This window comes from Macrosteles quadrilineatus, unplaced genomic scaffold, assembly GCF_028750875.1.
Source record: "Macrosteles quadrilineatus isolate MER2022 unplaced genomic scaffold, UCM_ALF_1.0 Scaffold_8__2_contigs__length_117827958, whole genome shotgun sequence".
Taxonomy (NCBI): domain Eukaryota; kingdom Metazoa; phylum Arthropoda; class Insecta; order Hemiptera; family Cicadellidae; genus Macrosteles; species Macrosteles quadrilineatus.
Genome location: NW_026542601.1, coordinates 10,588,781 through 10,616,435, shown reverse-complemented (window position 1 = coordinate 10,616,435; position 27,655 = coordinate 10,588,781). Strand labels below are relative to the sequence as shown.

Here is a 27,655-nt window from a genome sequence, read left to right as displayed (position 1 = left end):
GTAGTAACAAAGTCCATCACATGATGACGCTTTAAATATTCTTTCTTCTCAAATCCCTTGACGTAAACCGTCGGTCTTCTTGATATACAATCAGTCAATTTGTTAAAAAGTTCATAGTACGGAATATCACCGAACTCCCATCGTAGTCCGTGGCAGTGTTTTGTGAGCCAGTAGCTTTCCCGCAATTTTTCATCTGACAACTCTGATCGATCGTAAGGTGGTTTAGCAATATGATGCATAAGTAGAACGCCGGTGTCAGCTTCCAAGACGCAAACTTCCTTCAGTGTGTATTCATTTTGGTTGTCCTTGAAACATTGAATGTCCACAATGATGGGTGATGATATATTCAATTTCTTGAATGCTCTGCGTAAACGGTCCATCTCAAACGAATGTTTATAGAAGACTGATCGATTAACCGCCAAAGTCCACAATTACATTGCGTTGTCGATCAATCTCGATGACATTGTCAAACTCGGCATAAACCAAACAGTTGACAGTTTCGGGAAGCGCGTCGTCGAATCCGAGTTCCATTCGAACACTACCGTTACGCACCAGATTCCAATGTGTTGTGTCACTTGCAGATAAGTCTGGAGTTAGGTCGAATGCCATCAGACAGTATCCTTGTCCAAAGTCTTCCCTACTGATAACGGTGCCGGCATCACTAAAATGTACACCAGAACCGGAGAACATCGAATGATATGCCATAACATATTTATCCTTTGATTTTTCAAAGTGGGGCTGTAATGGTTTTGATGGAACTTGTTCTCCGTCAACATATAGACAAAAGAAGTTTGTTTTAAAATGTTCGAAGTTGTAGGGATTCTTTTTAAAATCTCCATTGTATGCGGCATTCGTAACCATTCCCACTATGATGCGTTTCGGCACTTGGCCGAGAAACATATTGTCCAAAGTCTTGTTACGTATTCCAGAGGGTAGTGTGAATGTTTTCAGCTCCACTCGTGTGATTGGATATTTTGCCGTACCAGTCTGGAGTGTTTTACTGTGCGCCAACAGTGCGGTGGGACTTATTTTGCATCTTCGAATCCAGAGACTAATATCGACAATATGTACCTTGAATTCACCAGCGCTGGCCATAATGGAGAACGCATCTTTTGATCGAATAAATTTAAATCTCAACTCTACGCCATTTAGCATGAACTTATTCTGATTGCAAATATCCACATGCAAATGTCCGAGCATATCAATCTCACGGCTTTTATTTGTTAGCTCCCGTCTCGCTTTGAGTCCTTCATTTTCTTCCGCGCAATCGTTCATGTCAATACCATCGTCCGTGTACCAAAGACTGCATGTTAGATGTGATTTTCTAGCATCGTATCCATAGTTCATTAGCGTTTCAACGTAAGCTCGATATGCATATGTGTTGTTTTGGGGCGTAACAAGTTTTTGATTCATAAACATATCCACTTGACTAAATAGTGAGTGTAACCAGTTGTTGACCGGCCCAACTGTTTTCGCCTCTTCGTCAGTAGTGACCGCAGTTCCATTAGATTTAACAATAGACGCGGTCAATTGTATCATTGTTTGTGAAAGGTCAGTATATTCATCACCATTGCCCGGAACTACAAACTCTATTGGCGCATCATCGGTCAATGTGGATATTGGTTTGTACTGGACCCATTTGCCGCTTTCAATACTCGTCTGCGTAGGTGGTAAGGAGAATAAATCCAGCTCGGTCTTGACACACTCACATGATTTTTGATGTAGAAACGACATTTTACTCCTTCTTCTTTAACTAACTAAAAATATCAATAGACTTTAAATTTTCACTGCGATAAGTACGCTTCTTCGGCGAAGTCACCTTCTTCCTTGACTCTACTCCTCCTCGTCGTTGTCGTTGTTGTCGTCTCCCTACTAGTCTCTTGTGTTTCACTCCTCCTCTTCTTGATGCAGACGTCCGCACTCTAAGAAGTTTAGCCAACGACTGTGGTGTAACAGGCTTTCTGCCACGGCCGTGCATTGCGCGTTTCGCGGAAGCCTTTCGCGTTGCGCGTTTCGCGTTACTCTTACGCGTTACGCGTTGTCTTTTCGCGCTAATGCCACCGCCGCCACCAAGCATCATACGTTCCATCTGTTCGTCAGCTTTACGTTTCAACGATCCAGTAAACTCTCTAAGTCGTAAGTTGGCGGCTGTTTTTGGATCTGTAATTTTACCACCTGCCAGATCGGTTAGGAATCCAACACTGGATCTTAATGCTTCTTGTCCTACCGATTTTGCTCCGGACTTGATCAGCGGAGCGATGGTGCGAATCATACCGCCCAGAAAACTACCGATTCCATGTCCTCGCTGATATGGTGCACCGTGAAATACTCGATCAATAGCACCGCCAGTCTGTTGTAATTGTTGCCGTCGGTAGTATGCCAAATAGGGATCATTCAGATTGATTATCATTATTGCTGCTGTTGCTATTGCACTCTCCTAAAATGAAGTTTCACGTACGACGTTCCAAACATGAATGGCAGTTTTTTCCCTGTGTGATCCCTCAGGTCGATTTCCACTGTTTCAAATGTAGATTTCATAACGGGTACATAGTGCGGACTTGTGAATGACACTGAATTGTACGATCCGTACTTGTACGTGTCTATATTGACGTTGACAATATTCAATAATGGCGCTGTAGTATCGCCGATAAATTGTGGCTCTATTAAGTCGCAATACACATAAATATGTGCTGGAATACCCAGTGCGAGGTTTGGCGCTTTAGAACCAATCAGTTCGGTTATATTTGGTTTTAATATATTTTTCTCATCATAATCAAAACCCAACTGCTGTGATAGTTTTTCACTCAGACTCACATTCGACACGTTTTCGTTCATGATCCTGAGTTTAACTCTGTTGATTCCCGTGTCATATGAAAATTCCATATAATCGTGGATGTCTTCATGTTTGTTGATTGTATTCAATAGATCATCAAGATTCCTATAGTATCCGCCTGTTATTTTAATAGCGAAATGTTCTGTATCACGGATCGTTGATCTTGCTAATAAACTATCATACTGAAATCGTATTGTTTCATCATCAACATTGTTTCCATTCACCACAAATGAACAAGGATAGTGAATGTCCACCAAAGCCAATTCCCACTTGCCGTCTAATTGGATGTGTTTGGACAAGTGTGTGGTATAACTGGTCACTGTATTTTGTGGGAAATATTTCATAGAACTATTGCTGGGCAATGTCATGAAAAATTGACTGATGTTAGACATGTTGTATATCGTGCGCAGCTACCCAAGAGTTAAACTCGTCTCCGTAACCTTCCCACTTCACTAGGTATCGCTTACTGTGTCCTCGGCCTTTGGTCTCTATTATTTTATCAATCTTAAACAAGTGATTGCCGGGTAATGTGACTTTTTGTATTTCCTCTTCATAAAACTGTCCATTCAATTCTTCACCATTGAGATCGGTAAGTGTGTACAAAGGTAGCGGCATAAACAAATTCACTCGATGTATGGAAAACACTTCTTTACTCCAGTTTGTCTCATAACCTTTGCTAAATCTCCCTTTCTCCCTGGCTATTCGAACTGTATCGCCTACTTTTAGTTTTGGTTTCACTCGTCGTGGTATCTTTTTAAACATATGTTTTAATACATTGTAGATGACATGTTTGTCACCACCGTCCACATCTACAGGACGTAATCTATTGCCCAAACTCCTGTGCACACTGTTGTTGTACGCATTCACCAGTTTTTCCAACACATTGATATAACGATAAGTGTTTTTATGAGTCAAGTATCGCCACATACGAGTCTTCAAAGTCCGATTTACTCTTTCGATCACGCTGCCTTTGATGTCTGGATTTTGTGTGGTGACATATTTTATTTTATATTTTTGAAACAATCGTACGGTCTTTCCTCCTGTGAATTCACTCCCTTTGTCGGTTTGTAAGCACGTTGGTGTTTTTATAGCTTCCTTGAAAATATCCTCAAAAGCGGTAGCCACATCAGCACCTTCCTTCTTCTTTAACGGCCTAACATAAAGACGCTTACTAAACACATCAATCACTGACAGCAAGTAGTTAAAACCATCATTGTATTTGCTCAATCCTCGCATATCGTTTAAATCCGCTTGCCATAGTTCATATGGTCGAAACACCATATACGGATTGCGTTTAAATCGTTTACGGACTGGTTTATGCAAAGTATAAGTGTCTTGTGTTTGTAACCAATCAACTATTTTACGTTTGGAAATATTTTTCTCTCTCGCTCCTCGTACTAACGGAGCTACGCCGCCATATGAGGCAGGATCGTTTGGATTATAATACAACTGTTCCATTGTTTACGGTTCGTACGGTTCCCAATTGTTGAGTGACTGCACAATCGAATCTTCAAGCACCTCTCTTCTCACTGCACGGTGATCAGCCACTTGCCTCTGTGGATACGGAGCGTGACCCACTCGCCTCACATATGCCGACTGTAAACGATCTGGTAATAAATATCTTCTTCGTCCTGTAACTGATACCGTGGCTCCTCCTCCTCCTCTTGCCCCATCATCAGGTTCATCCATTGTTTCTTCTACCGAGTCATATACCGATTCGTCTGTTGCCTCATCAAACATTAAATAGTCCAACGCTTGTTTGTTATGTATATATTCTTTAGGGACATTCATCAGTTTCAATGCTCTCAACATTTCGTTCCATCCTGGTGGTAATGAATGTGCTGCTCGAACTCGTACTATTGCATGTGTCACGTCCACTAAATTGGATCCTGGTATTTTGTTACCCTGTATAATCACTTCAAAATTATCATTCCAGCTAATCAAACTGTCGTCGCGTGTTATGAAGCGCAATAAGTTTCGTGCGCTATCCTTATAAGTCTTTGAAAAAGTTTCAACAATTTCCTCTATTTGACCGGGGTAAATACGTCGCTGGTTAGGTTCTTGTTGCCCATGCTGCCTGTCTCTTTCACCCACCTCGTTAATCTGATCGTCTAGTCTGGTTTTCACGATGGGGATACTAACTGGTTCACGATTACTTGACGCTACGTTTAAAAAACGTTGTAAAACTTGACTGTACAACTTCCATTTATCACTATCATTGAGTTTTTTATCATTCATTATCTCTTCCATTTCGTCATCCAAACTTTTGTATGCACGTTTAGTTGGAAGTTGCTGTTGATTAGCAGGCGATTTTAAACGTTCGATTAACTCTTGTGGAACAATGACCATTTTTCGTGCATGCTCCATTGTCGTGTGCTCTGTGTAACTTCACGCACGGTGTCTCAGAATAGAATGACAAATCTTTATATGGATGTAAACGTAGAAGTCACCTGGTTAATACAATTTTAGTTATTCAAAGCTGATTGTACAACTGCTTGTAACACAGTACTTAATAATAATGGGATAATAATTCCACCTCCTTTTTGTACTAAATATTTGCGTTTTTTATTCCAACATTCACCTCGTTTTACAATTCGACGAAGAGTAGTCTTATGTCTTTGCAATTTTTGTTTTGTCTTCTCTGATAGAGGAACGTTACCTCGTAACACATTGTAAATGCATTCACAAACTGTACGAATAGTACTCAAGTCGCACACTTTTAATAGCCCTTTGCGCTCTTTTGGAGTAGCATGTATTAACACTTTGAGTAGCGCTCTGTCCTTCCTCAAGCACGACATGATGACGACTAAATTATTTTGTTTTCCTATTTTGTTTCGGTACGTACACAAAATGGTTATCATCATCTGGAAATATATTACTCTGTATTCGCATATCGTCAGGTGTTGATTGTTTCAGATCTATCAATAGGTAGCCATGTGGTCTACTTGTTGCATCGGCATACGCCTCCTCGATAAACTTTGAATTTTCTGGATGGATTTGTCTAGCTAAACACTTGATCTGCACCCTATCTCTAGGATTCTTAAAACAAACTATGTAATGCGCATTTAGTGATATGTCTCTCTGGCCACGTCCTTGGTGGAAAATATTTTGAGTTATAAAAAACACACTTATATTCCTATGATGACAACCTTTTGTAAATAGATCAACCACTATGTTGTTTGTTTCTCGCATCATATCATCTATTACCACAAGTATCGGTTGATTACCGTCAAAGTCTTCCATGTTTGGTAAACCTTCAATGTATTTTATTTTTGAGTTTGATGAATTACCAACTCCTCCTCCACCACTACCATAATGCCAGTATATGCTAGAGAATGATGTGTCACACATTTCTGAAATTTTATCAATAAACCTTGAGACAAACACTGATTTACCACTACCTGAAGGCCCCGCCACAATGGCGGAGAATGGGTGTAACCACTTCAAAGTCATACTAACTACTGATACCAATCACTCATTGCTTTAACTATAGTATTACCTTCGGGTATAAGTCAATCATTTAAGTCAAGTATTTATGTTTGCAAATAAATGAAATATTTATTACTTACGAAAACTATCAAAATCTACATTGGTTATTTTAAGAACATATACATTTTTTACGTCTTGACGTTACTTGCTTTACAATATTTACAAAAATTCCAACGGTGTGAAGGAGGTGCCGGGTCTGGCTGCGTGTTTCACCAAGCGAAGGCGATCTCCGAAGCCGTTGTTGTAGCGATCGATGTCCGAATTGCTCACCACATTATTGAAGCGTCTCGGCAGATAAACTCGCAGGTAGTAGTCATCTCCCGCTTGACCCTCCAGGATGACGATGGTCGTCTCGCCAAATGGTGTAACTACTCTCTCCATCATCGTTATAAGGTATGGAACCTCAGCAATCAAGTCGGTAATTCTGGTGTACGTCGGGGAGCTGTTCTTGCAGGTGTTGAGTGAGGTCTTCAGGTCCATCGGTGTAGCCTGTTCAGTGGTCATCACGTTGTATGTCTCAACAATGTCGCTCATAGTGTGGAAGCTAATAGTGCTGGTGCTAGTGGTGAGTCGTTGATGAACTGGAGCAGACTGATGTTTGTCTCAGACAGACTGGGACTTTTTATTCTGATCAGCGGCCATTTTAGTTGGTGGGAGAGTGGGGGGGATTAATAATGAGCGCAGCTGTTATAACACACGTGTTTACAAATGTCTAGAAAAAAGAGTCGGTTGTCACATGTGGATAGTTTATGGGCATATGTGTTCATTAATTCATATAAACATGTCTATTGCTTTTTACGTACCACACGTTTCTTCGGTTTTACATCTAGCTCGCCACTTTTGCATTGTGTAACAGTTTGAGTTAATCCCGTGAGTTTCGGAGCACCAGTTGTTTTATCAACCCACATGTTTTCGATCTTTTCAATTGCTTCATTAACACTCTCTTGCACTGCTTTGTCTTTGTCCAAATATAAACCGCACATGAACTTCATGTTGACACCTTCATACACTTCCATTTTCAATAAAACACTTCCTTTGTTTGCTGGATTTTGCACTGCATACATATTACCTTTATCCATCCATGATACTATGGGACAATCTGCTGGCGGCTTCGTTACCCATCCTGACTTTTCCACCTTGGTCTTAGCCGGGGAACTCTTCCTTTTCTTCATACTACTACTAATACTACTACCACTAGTACTGTTTGTGATTGGAGTCTGTTGAACTGCGTTGTCCGTTATACCGTCTATCTCTTGCATAAATGATTGAATGTATTCGTCAATGCTGCAAGAGGGATTCATATTTACACTGTTCGGCTGCTCCACTGTGACTGACGTGATGTGCAATGAGTTAGGGTTGAGGTGAGCAAGCCACTGCAGGTGTGCCAACAAAATATTTTAATAATTTTTCAAAACAAAACTCGTGGTTTACATTTTGACACTCTATTATATGTTGTAACCTTAGCAGAATAGGTTTACGTAATAATGTTTCAGTCTGTTCTATTCTCAGTTTAAAACGAATACTATCTAAATGTGAGTAGCATCTTCTGTCTTCATAGTCCACAAAATAAAATACAGTAACTATTGGACTTGAAAAAAATACACTTTTCTTACAATTGTGTGTCATATGTACGCTATTTTCATAGTGTACGTCTATTACATCACTATTCCTACCACTTTTTCAGTTGGGTTGGTCGTTCAAACAGTCTGGCAGGTAAAACGGTTAAAATATTTGAAATATGTGAAATACTGCTCTCTGATTGGTCAAAATAAGCTAACATCCTATTGGTGGTAAATAATTGTGCGCTATGCGGAGAATAAAGAATACAAGGGAGGAGTGGGGGGCCGCTTGGAGCGCAGGTGTTGGGAAGCAGCTGCGGCTGACAGTGAGTGATGGTGTAGGGAGGATTGGCTTGGAGACCTCCCACGATGTTGGTCGTTCAAACAGTCTGGCAGGTAAAACGGTTAAAATATTTGAAATATGTGAAATACTGCTCTCTGATTGGTCAAAATAAGCTAACATCCTATTGGTGGTAAATAAGTGTGCGCTATGGGGAGAACAAAGAATACAAGGGAGGAGCGGGGGCCGCTTGGAGTGCAGGTGTTGGGGAGCAGCTGCGGCTGACAGTGAGTGATGGTGTAGGGAGGGTTGGCTTGGAGACCTCCCACAATGCGTAGGGTGGTTCCAGACAACAAAGGATGACCTTGAACCTGCCCGAGGGTGGTAGGGGTTAGCGACGGGGGTGGGGGGTGGCGCCGGGGGTGGGGCGGCGTCGGGGGTGGCGTCGGGGTGGGGGTGGGGCGGTGTCGGGGGCGGGGGTGGCGTCGTGTGACGTCACACGCTCACACGCTCCTCACGCTCACTGTCGCAGGGGCGGCAAAAAACCCCTACTATCCTATGGTTCAAAAATAACTTAAAAAAATAGGGTTCCACTCTTCCAATCAATGTGGACAACAAAGAACAAAAAAAATGTTTTTTTCTTAAATTATAAAATGTGTTGTATATTTCAAAAGTATACTTTACTGTATTAAAATGTTTACGATATTGTTTTGACGATTAAACCAAATTAACCACAATGCACAATAAGCTTCGGTTGGCTTGCACGAGTCCACCCCTCTATCAATACAATAATACAATATTATACAATACAATACAAACAACAAAATGACCAACGCGGAAGTCATTTTCACCCAGATTCTTTGGATGAAGTTGCTGTATAAATACATTGCGTTTCTATTAATCACGTTTATATCTAAACACCCAGATGGCACTTACCGACTTTTCCACTAACTACAAAACACAGAGTATTTAATTATCACCTGGTTTACTTATCCCCAGCTTGATGCTCAAGGTTGCAATTGGCTGTTTGGAATATTTGCATTAACGTAGAGTTGTGTCTGCAGACTGTCAGAGTGACTTCTGTTTGCAATGTATAATTATTTCTGTTTCCCGGACCCTCACAGTTAGCCTCCAGACTGTTTTTGTAATGAATCACATCCCAGAGGCCGTATTTATGTTGATTCGACGATGGGAAAAATGTGACCTTGAGAGCAGTGGATAGGTCCTGAGCACGCCTTCTCCTGTCACTACCTCCCTTCTCTATATCCTTTGTTCCGACCATCCGACTATCATCATCATTTGCGAGCAGAGAGGGAAGGTTTGTCAGCGATATGTATACAGGAAAAGTACACCCAGCGCTCTCCTTATTTAACACAAGCAAAAGTGGTCTGAGGGAATATTTAGTTGATAAGGAATTTTACAGAGTTTCTTCGTGTTTAAATTGTAAATAGTTTTACCTTTTGAATTTTTTATCTTTTTTTTAATGGGTCTGATTTTACTTGTTTAGTTTTAGTGACTTTTGCCCTGTACATTTATGTATTATTATGGCAATAAAACGTTCTGATTCTGATTCTGCATGTTTGGACACGTCAAAACTATTTGAGTTCATGGTACACCATGCAATTTGAGTGACAAATCACTTTCTCGAGAATTCCTCCTAGACGCTCTTCCATTTCTTGTTCACTTTGGGTTGATCACGACGTTCTTTCATCTGAGTGTATTCTCAAATGCCTACATGCATGCATACATACCTACAAATGCCTACAAATGCCTACAAAAACCTACAAATGCCTACATAGATAGGTAGCCTAGGATCTAACCTGTTCTTACTTTTACTCAGACTGTTTCAGTCTGTTTCTCAATTTACAACGGGTCCATGGAAAAAACTGACTCAGTGTAAGATTATCCTTACTCAGTGTAAGACAGTTATTTATTAAATTTCTTTCAATTCATGTTTTCAAGAACTTCGATTCTATTTTTAACCAAACATCACATTCTTATAATACCCGATATGCACAGAATGTCGGAATAACTACCTCCCATTTATACAAGTCTTACTCATTAACAAATTCCTCTTACATTTCTGAAGTTTTATATCGTAATGTTATCTCCCGTTGTAATTCTTATCATTTGTTTCATTCTCCATCGATTAATATTTTCAAAAAATGCATCACTGGCTGTCTGACAGAGTGGGGTGTAGATGAATCAGAACTCCACAGGCAGACTTGACCCTAATTTATTCTCTCGTAATTATTACTGAATTATTACTAACATCGTGCATTCTTAACTATATTTAAATGTCTATGACCTTCGCCTTGCCTCATTCCTCAAATTGCTCATTTCACTAATTTAGCCTCAGAATAGTTTACGGTAGGGTACTTAACAATTATATTAAATTACTTGTTTTTTTTTTAGATTTTCTAAATATTTACGAATATTATTGTTTTCCAACAAATACGTAATTCACTGATAGCGACTGAGCCTACGCACAGGCTTCCAGCCCATGTAGGCTTATTTCCTAAATGACTATATTTAACATAGCTTTCTCTGAAACCTTCCATCCTTTGTTATTATTATTATTAAGTTTACATGTATTTTTATAATTATTTATTTTATCCATGCAATAGCAAGTAAGGTGTCTGTTTCACTGGAAGTTTATGTTTATATTTTATTATGTTGAATATTTTTGGAAATACAGTATATTTTGATTTGATTTTGATTTGATAATAAAACCATGGAAATTATGTGCAAACTGATAACATAATAACATTACAGTCCGAGTTTTGTTTGCTGAATGTAAAAGAAACAAACTCTGTGACAATGGGATGGTTTTAATTAGGTGAACAAGTTGGTTTCACCTCGGGAGCTGTTTGCAATAAACAAGACTTGTTTTGGAATTGTCAAACCAAAGCACACAAAATCGCTTTGTGGATTCGGTGTTATAAGACTTAGTAAAGAATGAAACATAGACATGCCGTTTTATATTTAAACTAGCTGGCCCGACAGACGTCGTCCTGTCCTAATGTGGTTTTATGTCAATGCTCGTTCATTTTCAAGATGAGCTCGTTCGCTGCGCTCACTTGCCTTCAGTTTGCTCGTTCGTTATGCTAACTCGGCTCCAGGTTGACGTTCGTTCGCTACGCTCACTCACCTTTTGGTTGCAAATTAGCTGTTGTCATAAGTAAAAAAAAAAAACAAAAAACAAAAAACACCTTGTTGGTAAACCTATTAACTTTTTAATGCCATTGAACATCACATAATCAAATTGTTTAGTTGAACCAGCTGTTAAGATTCTTTAACTCCAGAGCCACTGGGGCGGAGCCCTTTTGACGGATCTGCACCAAACTTCACACAAACCATCCTTGAATATTGCTTAATGCCTGAAAGTTTCATTACAATCTGTCGAGCGGTTTCGGAGTCCATAAAGGACAAACAAACATACATTGGATTTTATATAATAGATTTATATTATTTTGGAATTTCTTACCACACTCATACATTGCACTTAGAATAATTGATCTAAAGACACCAGTATAATATAGACATGTAGCACCATTACGAAGAGCCTGTTTCGACGAATTAATAGATTCATAGTCACCAGTTTTACCGGATATGAAAATATCTTAGCAAATCGATTTATAATCAACAGAATTGAGCCGGAATCACATCCAAAGTTAGGCTTACAGCGCCACTAATGTAAGCAGACCCAACTTGACTTGGTCTAAATTAATTAAACAGTTTTGTTCCCATGACAGTCGGAAGGTCCGAACAGTCAGGGCCGAGTTTTAATTGAAATTCACCAAGTGGATTGTTGAGTCCCTAGTCCACTCCTTGCGTAAATACTTTTGAATTAGGGGATTACTTGTGATCTACTTTTCACTTCAGATTAATATGCGAATTAATCCTATATTAATTCTATCTCAATGAATAAGTGTACAGCAATGGTTAATATTAAAACGAAATGTTATTACTCAAGTCACGGTACTGCAAAATCTGCTATGATCTATGAAACTGGTGTAATTAGTCACACATTACACAGTTCTTATTATTTTAGCAATTAGGACCTATGATTGTGGTTCTTAACTAAACTATTTTTGTAAATGATAAAATGTGTCTGATCATGATATAAATTAAACTATTAACCCTCATTAACCACAACCGAGCAAGGCTCGGTCCCCTGGTACTTATGAAGGTAATCTGGAAACACAAGACGTTCCGTCCAGGACCTGAGGGTGTTTGAGCATGCATGAAAGTAGTACGCAATTTTATTGCTGATTATTGTAATATGGACTGTGGTGATCAAAATTACGTATGTCGCCTATTTCAAAAGTGGTCGATAAGGTGGGGGGAGGGGGCAAACATGGCGGTTTGCGCTATGCGTTAAAACGCCGATATTTCGAAAACGGTAAAAGATAGAACATCGGTTAAAACGTCGTTGTACAGTAATTCTAAACATGTGGACTACAATAATGGTTATTGAGTCCGAGGTCGTATCTCTATAAATAAACAAGTTATTGTATAAAATATGTAAAAATGGACTTTTTGTGTCGGTTTTTTTTACCGAAAGTAGAATTAATTTGTGAGTGTCGCAAAGAAGTAATATAAAATATATTGGCTGATAGTTGTAATATGGCCTTTGGTGATAAAAAATACGCATGTCGCCTACTTTTCAGGTGGTCAAGAACTTAGGGGGAGGGGGGCAAAGATGGCGGAACGCGCTATGCATTGAAACGACTGTAGCTCGATAACGGTACGAGATAGGACATCGCTTAAACGTAGTTTTAATCCAAACAATATGGCCAATAGAATAGGTAATTGGGTAAAAAGTTGTATCTTAACTAATATAAAAGTTATAACAATAATAAGTTTAACAAAACCTACATTACACAGCTATTTTCTTCAAAAATCATATGGATTGTTGATAATAAATAGTAGCATAGATAGGCATAGAAGCCAAATGATAGGCTGCTTTTTCGGCCCAGGATTTCCAAAAGAATGTCTGATAAGCATTAAAAACGCTTGGTTTGGAGAAATAAACTACTGTAGTCGGGGTCGAAGATCAACGTCATCACTGTTATAATGGATTTTTAGTTTTAATTTGATATGTTCACAATATTTGTTGAATTTAATTGTACAATCAATAAAACTCAGATTGTATAAAATTTATTTATGTATTTATTTACGGTATAACCATTTTACAATAATTTAAATATGCATTAACTTGCTCAAAATAATCAATATAAATAAATAACAATAAGCAATAACAATTGTAACAACAACAATAATAACAATTAATAACACTAATAAGATAATACATATGGCAACAGTTGGTATGTAAATTTTTAAATTCATGCTTAACTCATCTAATTGGCTGGGGTTAGTATAATTTGTATACTTATCATCACAAAAAGTTAAACTGTTATGCAGTTATCAACCAAAATGATAGAAGCCAAAACTGTTTAGGTTGATTGCAATCACTAACACTTTTTCTGTACCACCCTATTTGAAGAAAAGTATACCATTCCTTAAAACCTTGAAATATAAATGGAGGTCTCAAAAATCAATATAACATCTGTGTTTTTGACAAATTGTTTCTCTTCACTGGGATATAAATTTGTAACTATTTTAATCACCCTAAAAATGTATCCCTACACATATTTTTCTCTATCTGAAATTCTGGGTAAAAATAATGTTAAGCATGGTGGTGAGGGTCAATGGCAATATGGTAACCTGATGACTCAATTTTGTGGACGTGTCTACAAACGCCACCTACTGTACAAATCATATACTCATGCTGAAATTTAGCAAGTTTTATCCTATTCTAATGTTGTATAGAATAATTGATTCAAAATTAAACTGGTCTGATCACGTCAAATCTGTTTGTAGCAAAATTTCAAGAGTGACTTGCCTGCTTTGGAAACTCGAAAGTTTTGTTAGTCCTGATTATTTGAGACTGGCATACTTTGGCCTCTTTCAGGCACATGTAATATATAGATTGCTTGCATGGGGTCAATCACCACATGTTAATGACATCCTATTGCTTAAAAAAAAGCTATTCGTAATATGGCAGGAGTCGATCACCTAGCACACTGTAAGCAACTTTTTGTAGAGTTCAAAATTCCTACAGTATTTAATCTCTACATCTTTCAAGTTCTGGTTTATGCTAAAACAAACTTAAATATGTTTCGTACTAGGCAAAATATTCATAATCATAATACCAGGGGGAGGGGGAATTTGGATATAGTACCACATAGGCTTACCAAAACTAAAACGTCTTTTAAACTAAATTGCATTTACTTTTTCAATAAGCTGCCTGAGAATGCAAGAGAGGTTAGTTTAAACAGGTTTAAATCTGTATAGTACACCTGGCTGGTAGGAAATCCCTTTTATAAACTTGAGGAGTTTTTTAACACACAAGTTTGTATTTTTTTTTAATACATTAATGTCTTGTTTTATTTTTATTTGCTATGTTACATTTGTATAACATTGTATAACAAATTGACTTGTCCTATTTCTGTACAAACAGATCAATGGAAATAAAATATTCTTATTCTTATACATCTGACTTTTGCAGATCGCCACACTTTGCGTCAGAGGACCAGCCAAAGTCTTGCTGTGGAGTGGCAGTGTCTCAGACGTTGACTGTCAGATGGTTCATCATCCTCATCTTCTTGGTGGGTTTGTGTTGTGCCATCGTGGGCACTGTGTTGGGAGCTATGAAGGCTACAGGGAGAGAACACCTAACAGTATCACTGCTGATGATTGGTGAGCAATGCTTAATTACTTAGATAGTCTACAGCTAGTATCAGAGTCTAATGATGCTACAAGGAAAATAAGACTTATTTCCACTGACATTTATCCTATAAAAAATTTTAGTTGAGATTATGAACCATCGAGGTGAACGTGACCAATTAATTCTTGATATCTCCAAATTTGACTCAGTCCCTATCAGGTTTCGCAGTCCTCCTGTTGATTTACATGATCAAGTATACTGTATGGTTTATGTGTGTAGAAGACTCTGACTTATTATTTTACAGTGTAGAGGTTGACAATTGACGTTCGGTATAAATAGATGAATTGGTGCAGTAATTATTCATTTGGTTATGAATACAATATGATGATTGTGTGTGTGTTGATTCCCTTACCAACAGTACCAGTGTATCGTTGGTACAACCTTAGTCCACCTTGTCTCATTGGTGGATGATAGTATCAGAATTTAGATATTGAGTCTGGTTGTACTTAGGACTAAAGAATCGATTGCTAGATTCCCAGTATCCAATTATGCTACAAGATGATTTAGACACACAAATGTCTCATCCAAGGTTATATTAGACTGTCCATTCCTACCTTAACTATGCCGGAGTGTGTAAACACCTTACCTAGTCAACATGGCTGAAAGCTCCTGATCTCCTCTTGTGGGTTAGGCTAGACATGGTCACTGGTGCCATAGTGTTATCTTTTTTATGAATAATGATTTCAAATGCACAATCAAAGGTCTATAATAAGATCGTGTTGCAGGAGTAGGCATTGTCCTGGTAGCGGTGTCTGGTGTGGCGTGGAGGCTGACATCACAACAAGCACCATCATGTCGAGCCATGCTGGGACTAGGAGGGGATGACTCTGGTGAGCCCAACCGGCGCTTCGTACCTAGACTGCCTCCATCATATGGTCGGCCACACCATCCCTACGCCGGTGAGTACCCCATATCCATTAACTTGCATTACTTTTTAATGGTAAATGTTGTCGTAGAGTTCCAGAGATAAGAGAAGAATGTAAGAAAGCTCTTTGTAACTTATAGTTTTAGATCAATGAGTGCAACTGATCATAAATATGGTTCATATTAAATATGGCCTATACTGCACGTACTTCCTTTTTAATTGTTTCAAATCTACTTCATAGCCCCTTTTGGCATAAAAATTTTTTGAATTTTCTCCGATACCAATAACCGTACAAAAATACTTTTACATACTAAATTATTTGTTTTTAAGCTCTTAAACAAGGTCTAGAGAGAAATTGGGAAATTTTGTGTTTTGAGGGTCAAAAATGAGAAAAACCAATTTTTACCCCATAAAACCACCCGTAAAACCCCGATCCCATGGTCCGATCATGCTGGTTCGCGAACTCATAACTCATTCAAGTTTATCCCGCCTTGCACCTTTAAACCAAATTTCATAAAAATCTGAAAAAAATTACTCAAGTTATTGCGTTCACGGACAAAATTATATAAAAATTTGAGCAAATGGTGTTTTTGGCCTCTGGGGACATCAAAACGAAAAAGTAAATCGATCCCGGGTCTAGGTCTTACCATGCCACCTACGGTAGTAGCTACTTCCCTATAGGGAAATTCGCTAAAACACACTCTTTGTCCCCTTCACTCAAGTAAAAATAAGGGTGTGATCCACCAGCATACACACCCATATAGGCATGCACTGTGGATGCGATACTCGCTGGTGTGGATTAATGTCACCACTAGTGAGTACTACGACTATCAGCAGTATTATCCTAGACCAATTCGTTAATTACAAGGTAAAAATGTGGTTCAGATTCCAATGTAAACTGTAGGTCCCTTAAGTCCGGCGCACACAAAGACAGACAGACTCATGAGAACGGACTCCTGCAGGCGGACGGATTCTTTGTAACGCACACAGCCGCATGAGTCCACAAGCAGACAAACTATCTCTTTCCTCTTTCACCTCGTAAAAACTAAAAAAAAGAAACACGACAAAGTGTGGAACGGGATGTCAGTGCCTCACAAGTAGGTGATGTAATTACAAGGTGTCTAGCGTCCAATAAAAATAAAATTCAAGGACAATTCCAGGTTTCCAAGTTCAAAATTATTAAGACTTAGGCCTACTTATTTAAACCTGCTAGTCCCTTCAACGAATTCTGTGGGCTGGGTTCGCAAAATAAATCGTGGTCATAACTTTAAATCGCAAAAAAATTTTAGAACATTTTCAGTGATAGCGTCAAAATCCGTTATAACTTCTGGTGATGTCAGACATCTGTGAACTTATCATGGAATCGGGGCAAAATTTGAAATCATTTTGCAATCGCAACGAAATTCATGATGATTTACCGTGATCATTTCTTGCGATCGCGGCAACGTAATAGTTCCCCCAGCGAAAGTGATTGTCAACTACGCAAAACGGGAAAATCCTTGATTTCGGGCGGCCATATAGGCTATTATTCAAACATTCAAATTTCCCAGTTCTTAACAAATTTCACAAATATTCCCCCGCTCGTCAAATATTATGCAGGCAGGCTGGACACCCTTTTTAAACAAAGTACAACGCACCTAGTGGCATTGCGAAGAAATAACTTTTAAAAATCCTCTTTTGCGCATGCGCAGTAGAAAAAGTCCGCATGAGGATTTTTAAAAGTCGCCCGATAGGCGATTCCAAAAAATCCGTCGGCAAACTCAAGCGTACTCCGGCAGACGGACAGATTCCTGTATGTTTAGCCACATTTGATAACAGCGAATTTTAGTCTGTCTGCCTGCGTGAGTCCGCCTATCTCTATGTGTGTCGGCCTTTAGTTGCCATTGGCTGTATGGGCTATTATATAACAGCTGTGTTTAAGGAATATGTCAGCCTTAGTCACTATCAAGACTACAAGATCGCACCACTCATCCTACTTCAACCAAACAACACTGGTTTTATTAGGCATGTAATACTGTACGCTTGAAAATAAGTTGGCAACTCATTTTAAAATACTACGACTAGGATCAGCGTGTGCAGCGTTTCCCCATTTCATTCAACGCTTGGATTTAACCTAGCTTAAAAACATGTTGTGTAGTGTTTGAAAGACTAATTATTTATATCCTTTGTAGTAACTGTAGGGAAAAATATGATGTGTAACGCGAGTGCCAAGAGCCACTTCGCACACAAGTTACACAAATAACTATTATCAATGACTTATTTCATCTAAAGATCTTAGAATGAATGCCTGAATGCCTAGGCATTCTTGGTAGACCAAGAATTATGTTAGATCCAACTAATTACGTTATGAACTAACTAACTAATTATGTTAGGATTATGTTAGTGTTCGTTAAATAGGTTCTTGGTCCAGAGGGAGGTGGATTGCTAGCCCCATGGCAAGCCTTTCGGTAGGTTCTAGGAGGTAGGTTTTGGATGCACAATAAGCTGCGATACTTTAATACTCTACTTAAATACTTTAATTTGAAATGGCGACCATAAAGTTAGTTATTTTAAGCCAAGTATGAATGGAGATAAATTAAATGAGGGGTGTGAAAGTATTTTTAAGGCATTTTCAAAGAACCAACATTGTCTCTTACATACTGACCTCGTTTTCAAGGCACGGGTACAGCGGCTAGTAATTAATAAAAAAAAAACATCTTTGACATTTTTAAGCTTGTTGGATGCCAGTTCTATGGGCAAAAATCTCAACAAATCCTGAACACAAAGTTAAAGGCCTACATAGCACAACCGAAATAAAAAGCTAATGCTACTGATGTTTCAGCCATGATGTACCCAGAGTTCCAGTATAGAGCGCCACCGCCCTCATATCAAGCCAGTATGCAGGAGTACAGGCTGAGACTGCTGTTGCTGGATAGACATTCAGGTGTTGTGCCAGGGAACACGGTGTCACCTCCTCCCACATACAGAAGTCAAGGGGGCAGTTTGCTCAGGTGAGAGACAACAAACATTGGTAGTTATAAAGACACGTGTCTCAAACAACGTGTCGGATGAAATTAGAAGCAGGGCCGGATCTAGACAATTTTTGAGTGGGGGCAAACTAAAATTTGCCGCCCCTCCCCCCCCTTCACCCACAACAAAAAATCCCTCACAAATTAAACAAAAATGGAATAGGTAAAGTGGAATAGGTAGATATAACGAATTCCTTGATATAACGAATTTTTTTTAATCCCCTAGAACTCTCCATAAGACACAATGTATATTTTACCTCTACATAACGAACAAACTATAACAACGACCTTGATTTAACGAATTTTTCGTGATTTCGGCTAAAATAAGACACCTCAATAAGTATAACAAATTTATCATTGTCAGAACCTCTACATTGCGAATTTAACCTCTGCATAACGAATTGTCTACGTCTTTCCCTCGATATAACAAATCCCCCACCCAATTATTGTTTTGGGAAAATCTGTTTCTTTATCAAATGAAATGGAAAGGTCACCTCATCGCTTGCGCTAACATTCTTCTGCTCCGTTTTACAATTTACATCTTTGTCTGCTGTCTCTGCGCGCGCTATGTTGCAACTGAGAACTGATTTCATTCACTGAGGACTGATGACGACGTAATGTTTAGTAAGCTGTGATTGGGCGATATGGGATAACTATGGTGAATTGTACAATTTTTTTGATAAAGAAAAACCTAAGAAAGAATATAAAAACAAAACCAAAGAGAAAGAATAACAACATCGCTATTTTAACATTCCTTTTACGAGTATTTTTACTATCCTTAAGTTGGCTATGATTATACTCTTTTATAATGACTTATCTAATAATTTATTGTTTTCAATACGATTTTTTTCAACTAGCATTAGCAACACCAATGCTATAGTTAATGATTATTATTGACATTCCTCTGTTGTGATAAATCAGTACTGTACTGTAAGTAGCCTACCGGCACAGACAATAAAGTATTATATTGTCTGTGCTACCGGCCTATCGCGAGCAGTAGCTTACAAAACTTTCTACTGTTTTGTTTTGTTCTTTACATAATTTATGACTACGCAATACAGTGTTTGGCTAGGTTTTAGGAGGGTTAGAACAAGCTGTGATTGGTTGTGGCCATTGTCATGATTGCGCAATATTCAAGATCCCTCCCCTTTATTATGCCGGATAATTTAGGTTCTACTGTACAATGTAAACACTGTACTGTAAAGAATTGTAGCCCATGCTACTTTAATTGTACTGTATTTTAATGAGGTCAAGTCCCGACCTATATTGATCGACGCTGGTTCTGGAACCTCGACTTAGCGAAATTCCTGGAAACCTAACCTCTATATAACGAACCACGGCAGGGCGGCATGGCGCCTTGACAGGGATGGCGATCAGCTGAAATTGTAAACAAACTTTGCTGTGCTGCTAACTATGCTATTAGGGCTCTCAGTACTCAGTGTTTTCTACTCCGTTGCAATTTATATTGATTTCTATTGTAAAATTATTGTTTGTTTATTACGTTATGCAGTTTTGAAATTACTTAATTGACGTTCCTTATGACGTTCGGCTCATTAAAAACTTTTACAAACAGTATTAAACAAATTTTCTGCAACCAGAAATTTGCCGCCCCTCAACCCTGCCGCCCGGGGCAACCGCCCCCTCTGCCCCCCCCTTGTTCCGGCCCTGATTAGAAGAGCCTTTTCTTGTTGCTCAGGTGATGAGCCAGTGTGCCAGGCTTGATGTCGTACCAGGTCTTATCAAACACTGTTTAACCGGTCTGTTACAAAGTGCAGCTGGAGTCGAGGACATCAGCTGGAAATTGTAAAAACAATCCTTAGCGGTAATACCCAACAGTTATTAGTTAAAAACACTTTATATTAGATTGATCTAATGATCAGGATTCATACTTCAAGGTGAAGATGGCTGTACGGTCATTAGCAGAAAGCCGTACGGCGGTTTGAATATAACAAAATTTTTTCTGGTGCTACCGTTACCTTGTTCGAGGTCTCGAATGTGAATGATGTCCGTCTCGTCAAAGGTAGTCCAGGGGATGGAAGCAGTGTAGACAGCAGCGGTGTAGACCAATGGTGCGGGGGCAACAACAAGGCAAATGATTAGTAGCACTGGTGAAGTTAAAGTAACTGAACTGGTGTAATAAGAAATTTAAGATTAACATAAAATGAAGTTAAAACTGTAAGACAATGAGATTGAAAGTCTAAATAATATGATAGAGGTAAAGTTAGAGGTAGGGTCGTCTGCCAGTGACACCCTCTGCATTGCCAGTGCAGAGCGTCTCCAGTGGCTGGAGTGGGGACGACTCGCAGCAGATAACATTGGGTAGGGTAGCACCAGTCTAGGGACTTTAAATAAGTACCAAACAATGGCTAAAGATTGAATGTTCAGTCGATGAGGCTCTAGCTTCGTTTTTTACTAAATCAGCTAGTTCTTAAGCCAAGACCATGTATTGGAAATACAATGATTATGGACAACTGGGTTCAGCTTTAAACCATCAAATGTCTTATCTGAGGATCAAAACAGCACTTGTACCTCTCTATTGAAATCCGAATTAAGTATACTCTTCCACTCTATTCAGTCAATATTTCTGAATCTTAATGGATGTATTTGTCAGTGACACTGTGTGTTTGTGTTCCAGAGCGCCTATCACACTACGGGGCACCCCCGCTCAGTCTGAATACTCTCGTCCGCCCAGCTACCGCTCTAGGACGTCCTCGCGGCCTGATCCCTCCGTCACACACTCCAGAGAGCCCAGCGGGTCCGAGGCGGGGCAAGCAGTGAACGTCATCACTGTTCACCCCCACATCATCAAACTGGCCCCGTCGCCCCCACTGCCTGCTAAGGGTGGTAAGGACAGCAACCTGGTGACCATCGTACAGACTGCGTCACAACCCACGGGTCCCGTCATAGTGACTATCAGTGGACAAGAGGATGGAGCTACTAGTTGCCAGCAGAGCGAGATGGAGATACTGGCTCATTTGTGATACTTGACTGTAAATTTTCCTCGCTACGAACAAACTCGATTACAAATAAGCTGTAAATTCCTTTAAATTTATTTTTGATTATGAGATGCTAAAATCCCAAAGAAATTTGGGATGAAATTCAATTGACATAAAAATTAATTTGAACCCATTTTTAAGTTAAAATTAATAATTTAAAAATTATTTGTTTCAAGAATAAATTTTTTGACCAAACAGTTTAAATATTAAATATACTCATTTTTTTTAGAATTTTATATGAAAACAAACAAAACCAATTATCTGATAGGCCTAATTATATTTACTAAACTATATTTCAACTTTTAATTTTTCGTTTATTTATGGATTGGAAATTCTTTACTATTTAAATTTAAATTAAAGACTGCTTGAACCCTCCCTATAAACACAATTAAAATTTATGTCTAATAAAACCCCATTATTTGTGTAAAAAGAAATGAATACAGTATGTTTGAAATCTGGTCTGTTTGTGATTAGACTACCTTCTTTATATGCTGTAGAATATGTAATAAATTCAACACTCATTAAAGTAGCCTAAACTTGGTGCTAAAAACAATTTTTGTACACTATGATTATTATGGTGCCATCATCAGTTAATATTTTTAAGCCTGTACTGTATTATTTTTGGAACGGAGTACGTCATTTTAAACATATTACAATGTTTTTACAGCTTCATGATAAACAGTTTTCAGCAAATGTAAAATAGATAAAAAATGTCCTTTTTAGTATTAACATTGTCATACAGTAACAAAATTTTACTGTGAAAACTTGTAGGATATCTTTTCACAATGTACCTAAACATTTGTACATATGTTGTATATATTATGTTATCTCTTGTACAGCTGTAAAATAACGAGGGAAACCTCAAATTTTGTTGAATAAAACAATATTTTCCTATCGTTAACCTGTACGTGTCATTTCACCTAAACTCCCAAAAATTGAAATTTACATGATTCTACATGTAAATTAACTCAAAATCTGTGTTTGAGTGTGTAAATATGATAAGCAAACGTGAGTTTACTCAAGTCTACAACCTCTTCTAATAAGATGAAATTGGATACTTCGGTTGCAAACTTTGTGTTAAGATGGGAATGGAGGTTAGTGGGTTGCTAACCTCCTAAAGTAAAATAATTGAGCGGAGTGAAGCGAAGCTCTTTGGGATCAATTTCAATGCAAATTTTCTAACACTATCACTCAATAACGGCCGAACATATTTTAGCCTAAACTTACCAAAGGTTATTTTGACAAATGTTTGGAATTTTTGGGTGGAAACAATTTCAATTTTAGATCATGCCTATACGGGTGAGTTTCTACTAAGTTCGTTAATTTTTACCAGTTATTCTACTCACTAAAAGGAACAAAAAATGACAAACAAAAATTTTCTATCCCCACCCGTTATGCTGTAATGGCCGATTATGTGAATTTTTAAAATTACCTGTAGTAGCTTTACTAAAACGAGCATAGAAATTAAGCCAATACACGTACAGCATAATAACTTATACCAATGAAAAGAGCGTTAGATTTCCTACAAAACCATTGCAACACCTTTAACATACAACCATATTTTCACCGTTGTATGTCTCACATAACATAAAAAAAGAAGTTTCAAAATTAATTCTTTACAACTTCAAAGTGGTTTTATAACTATACATACTAATGTGATGTTTTGTCAAATTACGTAAAAAACTTTCCCATTTCATGCCCTTTAAAATGATGTAACCCATAAGGTTATTGCTGTATTAAAAGTTTGAAAAATTAGGTCAAAACCGCGTCAAGGTCAGAGTTTTCAGAATCAAAACATTAAACCAACTGTAATACAGTATCTGTTTCTTTGCTATCTAAGATAGCATTTTCCAAGTATGTAAAAAAAAATTTAATAGTTAATAATTTGAATGTTTACAAGCCAACAATTGAAATCAGCTGGTTTTGTAAACAAAGTTTAACACCCAGCTGATCAGATGTCAGCTGATTATAAGATAGCCTATCTTAAAAACAAATCAAAAACAATTCATGACAAATAGTATGGAATCCAAAATAAAAGATGTCATTATTCAGTTGTAAAAACTTTCCTCAATGATAAAATCTTTTACTAAATAAGAATTAACCTAATGGGAGCGTTTCATAAAGTCGAAATTTCACAAAGTCCAACGGTTAAAATATTAAATAAACAGAGCGTTTCACAAGGTCCAAATTTCATAAAGTCCAAAACTATAACATTCAAATAATCACCGTTTCACTCCAAATTTCACAAAGTCCAATGTTGAAAAATCAAATTAACAGAGCGTTTCACAAGGTCCAAATTTCACAAGGTCCAACGGTACAGTCTCGGCCAGAAGTCTCTACAGTGGTTGCCACGGTCAGATAGCAGGCACCGTCCACCGGCGCTTAACTACTGATTACTGATTACTCCCTGTTGCAGGAAACCTAAGTACGGTACTTGTTAAACTAATGCTATTTAAATAGGGAATAAATGTGATAATTTTAAGGAGATATTCTAGTGTAAATCAAATAAGGGAAATGGAAAATCAATTAGTCTGCAGGACTGCAGGTTTGCTGCGGAGGGGGTGAATACCACTACTTTACACTCTTTACAACATATCTACGGACCCACAATGATGTTTTGTGACGCGTGGCAACAACACTAGGTAGTGTAGTGCCTACATACCGAACCACGGCAACCTCTGCAGCGACTTCTGGCCAAGACTGTACCGTTGGACCTTGTGAAATTTGGACCTTGTGAAACGCTATGTTTATTTGATATTTTAACATTGGACTTTGTGAAATTTGGACATTGTGAAACGGCGATTGTTTGAATGTCATAGTCTTGGACCTTATGAAATTTGGACCTTGTGAAACACTCTGTTCATTTGACATTTTAACGTTGGACATAGAAAAATTTGGACCTTGTGAAACGCTCTGTTTATTAATAATTTAACCGTTGGACCTTGTGAAATTTGGACCTTGTGAAACGCTATGTTTATTAATATTTTAACCATTGGACTTTGTGAAATTTGGACCTTATGAACCTCACCCAAACTAATTTGATTAAGGTTTCTTTAAAAATTCAAAGAACAATGACATTTTTAATAATTTGGAGAATAAAACCAAGTTTCTAGGTCTTAGAGTTGATAGAACGTTAAATTGGTCCAAACATGTTGACCATACTTGTAAGAAATTAAAATCTGGAATTTGTATAATTAAAAGACTTTATTTACAATGAACAAACCCCTAAAAAGGTTTACTATGCCCATATTCACTCCCATATATCTTATGGCATTGAAATTAATGTAACAACTTACAAGTAATCAAAATGTAAAAATAATTTTATTAGAAGCTCTAAGAAACATCATAAATTTAGAAAGAACCTCTTGTTATAACAATATTTCAAAGATTTGGAAATTTTAACAGTTCCTTGTTTATATATCTACTAGCTGTACCCGCGGGCTTGCCCCGTTTAACATCTTAATTTTCAAGATGAGCTCGTTCGCATGGCTCAATCACATCCTGGCTGAAGTTTGTTCGCTACGCTCACTCACCTTTAGGTTGGAGCTCGTTCGCTGTGCTCACTTGCCTTCAGGTTAGCTCATTCGCTTCGCTAACTCGCCTCCAGGTTGAAGTTCGTTCGCTACGATCACTCACCTTTTGGTTGCAAATTAACCGTTGTCATAAATGAAAAAAATAATAATAGTGCTGCACCCTGTTGGTAATCCTTGTAACTTTAATGCTATTGAACATCATAGAACAGAACCAACTTGTTTAATTGAAACAGCTGATAACATTCATTAATTCAATTTAAATATGAAAAATCATAAGGTTAACATGGGAAACTCCAGAGCCACTGGGGCGGAGCCTGAGAGTCCGATCAGAATAAAAACAACTTAGTTTTTCCTATTTAATGTCATTTCCATAAATAAGACATATTTATTCCCAATTTAAATAACATTAGATTTAACGAGTGCTTAGGTTTGCTGCTACGGGGAATGTAAAAAGTGTTTTTGACCATATGTCAATAGTATAGGATGAAATAAATAAATTTGCCAAATTTTATCAATATATCCATAAACAAGTAAACTACAACAGATTTCATTTTCTCCATAAGAATAACATAGGAATTTTAAATTACACTATTTTTTATTTTTTTTCGTGACTGTTAGGCATACAACAGCGCCCAATGGTCCGATTATGCTGGTTTGCGAACTCGTTCGAATAAATGTAGGTTTACCGGTACTTGTTTGTACAAAATTTAATCAAAATCGGATAATTTTTTCTTGAGTTATCGCGCTAACGGACACACACATATATATATATACACACACACACATATATATAAATATATATATATATATATACATACGAATTTGAACGGATAGTGTTTTTGGCCTCTAGGGACCTCAAAACAAAAAATCAAATCGGTCCCGGGTCCAGGTCTTACCATGAGTACTACAGTAATAGCTTATTCCCTATATGTCAAATTCGCTAAAAAGACAAATATAAGCAAAGTCGTCAGTATATATTGGCATTAAATTTATCCATCAACTCCCAGATGGCATAAGGAAGGAGCAGAGTACCTCTAAATGTATCCCTACAGGAATCTTCTTATATACAGAGTGTTCCGGAACTCTCTACCAATATTTAAGGGCATTGCTCCTGGGTAAGAAACATACCTAAATATCATATTTAAATTGTCCGGAAGTCCTTAGTTACTCACACAGCCGCCACTTTGTTTTTTTCAGTTGTTAATTTTTTTCTAAAGAATGGTTAAACAAACGAAATGGAAACTTTGGACAAACATTTATGACAACTAGACAAAGCTACAAAAAAATTATGACGATTTTTCAAATTCATAAAACAAAAGCCATTTAAAATTTTGTTTTCTAAATAACTCAAAAACCGTTGATTTTTATAAATATTATATAAATGGCCGCCATTTTGTTTTATGAATTTGAAAAATCGTATATAATTTTTTTGTGGCTTTGTCTAGTTGTCATAAATGTTTGTGCAAAGTTTCCATTTCGTATGTTTAACCATTCTTTAGGAAAAAATTAATAACTGAAAAAAACAAAATGGCGGCTGTGTGAGTTACTAAGGACTTCCGGACAATGTAAATAGTAAATATGATATTTAGGTATGGTTCTTACCCAGGAGCAATGCCCTAAAATATTGGTAGAGAGTTCCGGGACACCCTGTATATATAAAATCCAATGTATGTTTGTTTGTCCTTTATGGACTCCGAAACCGCTCGACAGATTGTAATGAAACTTTCAGGCATTATTAAGTATTATTCAAGGACGGTTTGTGTGAAATTTGGTGCAGATCCGTCAAAAGGGCTCCGCCCCGGTGGCTCTAGAGTTTCCCATGTTAACCTTATGAGTACTCATACAATACAATCAATATCTACACTGATAGTCAAGCAACCTTAAAAGCACTAAACTCTTATTCAACTGAAGGCTCGTGTGGGACTGCCTTGCTTCTGTGTCTGAGTTGAATAGGAGAAATGATCTTACGCTCTGCTGGGTGACAGGATAAAACAGGCACACTCAGGCATAAAAGGTAATAAATCTGCTGACAGATTGGCAAATACTACCTCTGCTACAACCATGATAGGCCCACAACCCTTCTGTGATGGTATTTCATGAAACAGCGCATGTTCTTCGATTACGTCATGGGCCATAGAAAAGCACCGCAAACGCAGGGTCGACACTCCCCTTCTTAGGGTCAGCAAGCTTATCTTAGGCCTTCCAAAAAGGTTGCATCTGACCTCTTGAGACTAGACAGACGAAGAATCAAATTAACTGTAGAACTGATAACTGGTCATGGGCGATTCAGGAAACATTT

General features: G+C 37.9%; 1 protein-coding gene across 1 annotated transcript in view; it reads left to right on the top strand.

Moving 5' to 3' along the window:
• LOC128999841 (uncharacterized) overlaps nt 1-22,709 on the top strand; it is a 224,257-nt gene extending 201,548 nt beyond the window's left edge. Inside the window, exons 4-7 of the mRNA XM_054426548.1 lie at nt 14,736-14,926; nt 15,680-15,853; nt 18,641-18,809; nt 21,463-22,709. Of these exons, the coding sequence (XP_054282523.1) occupies nt 14,736-14,926; nt 15,680-15,853; nt 18,641-18,809; nt 21,463-21,808 (880 nt within the window). The 3' untranslated portion in view covers nt 21,809-22,709. The remainder of the gene's footprint in view (nt 1-14,735; nt 14,927-15,679; nt 15,854-18,640; nt 18,810-21,462) is intronic.
• Nucleotides 22,710-27,655: the final 4,946 nt, after the last annotated feature.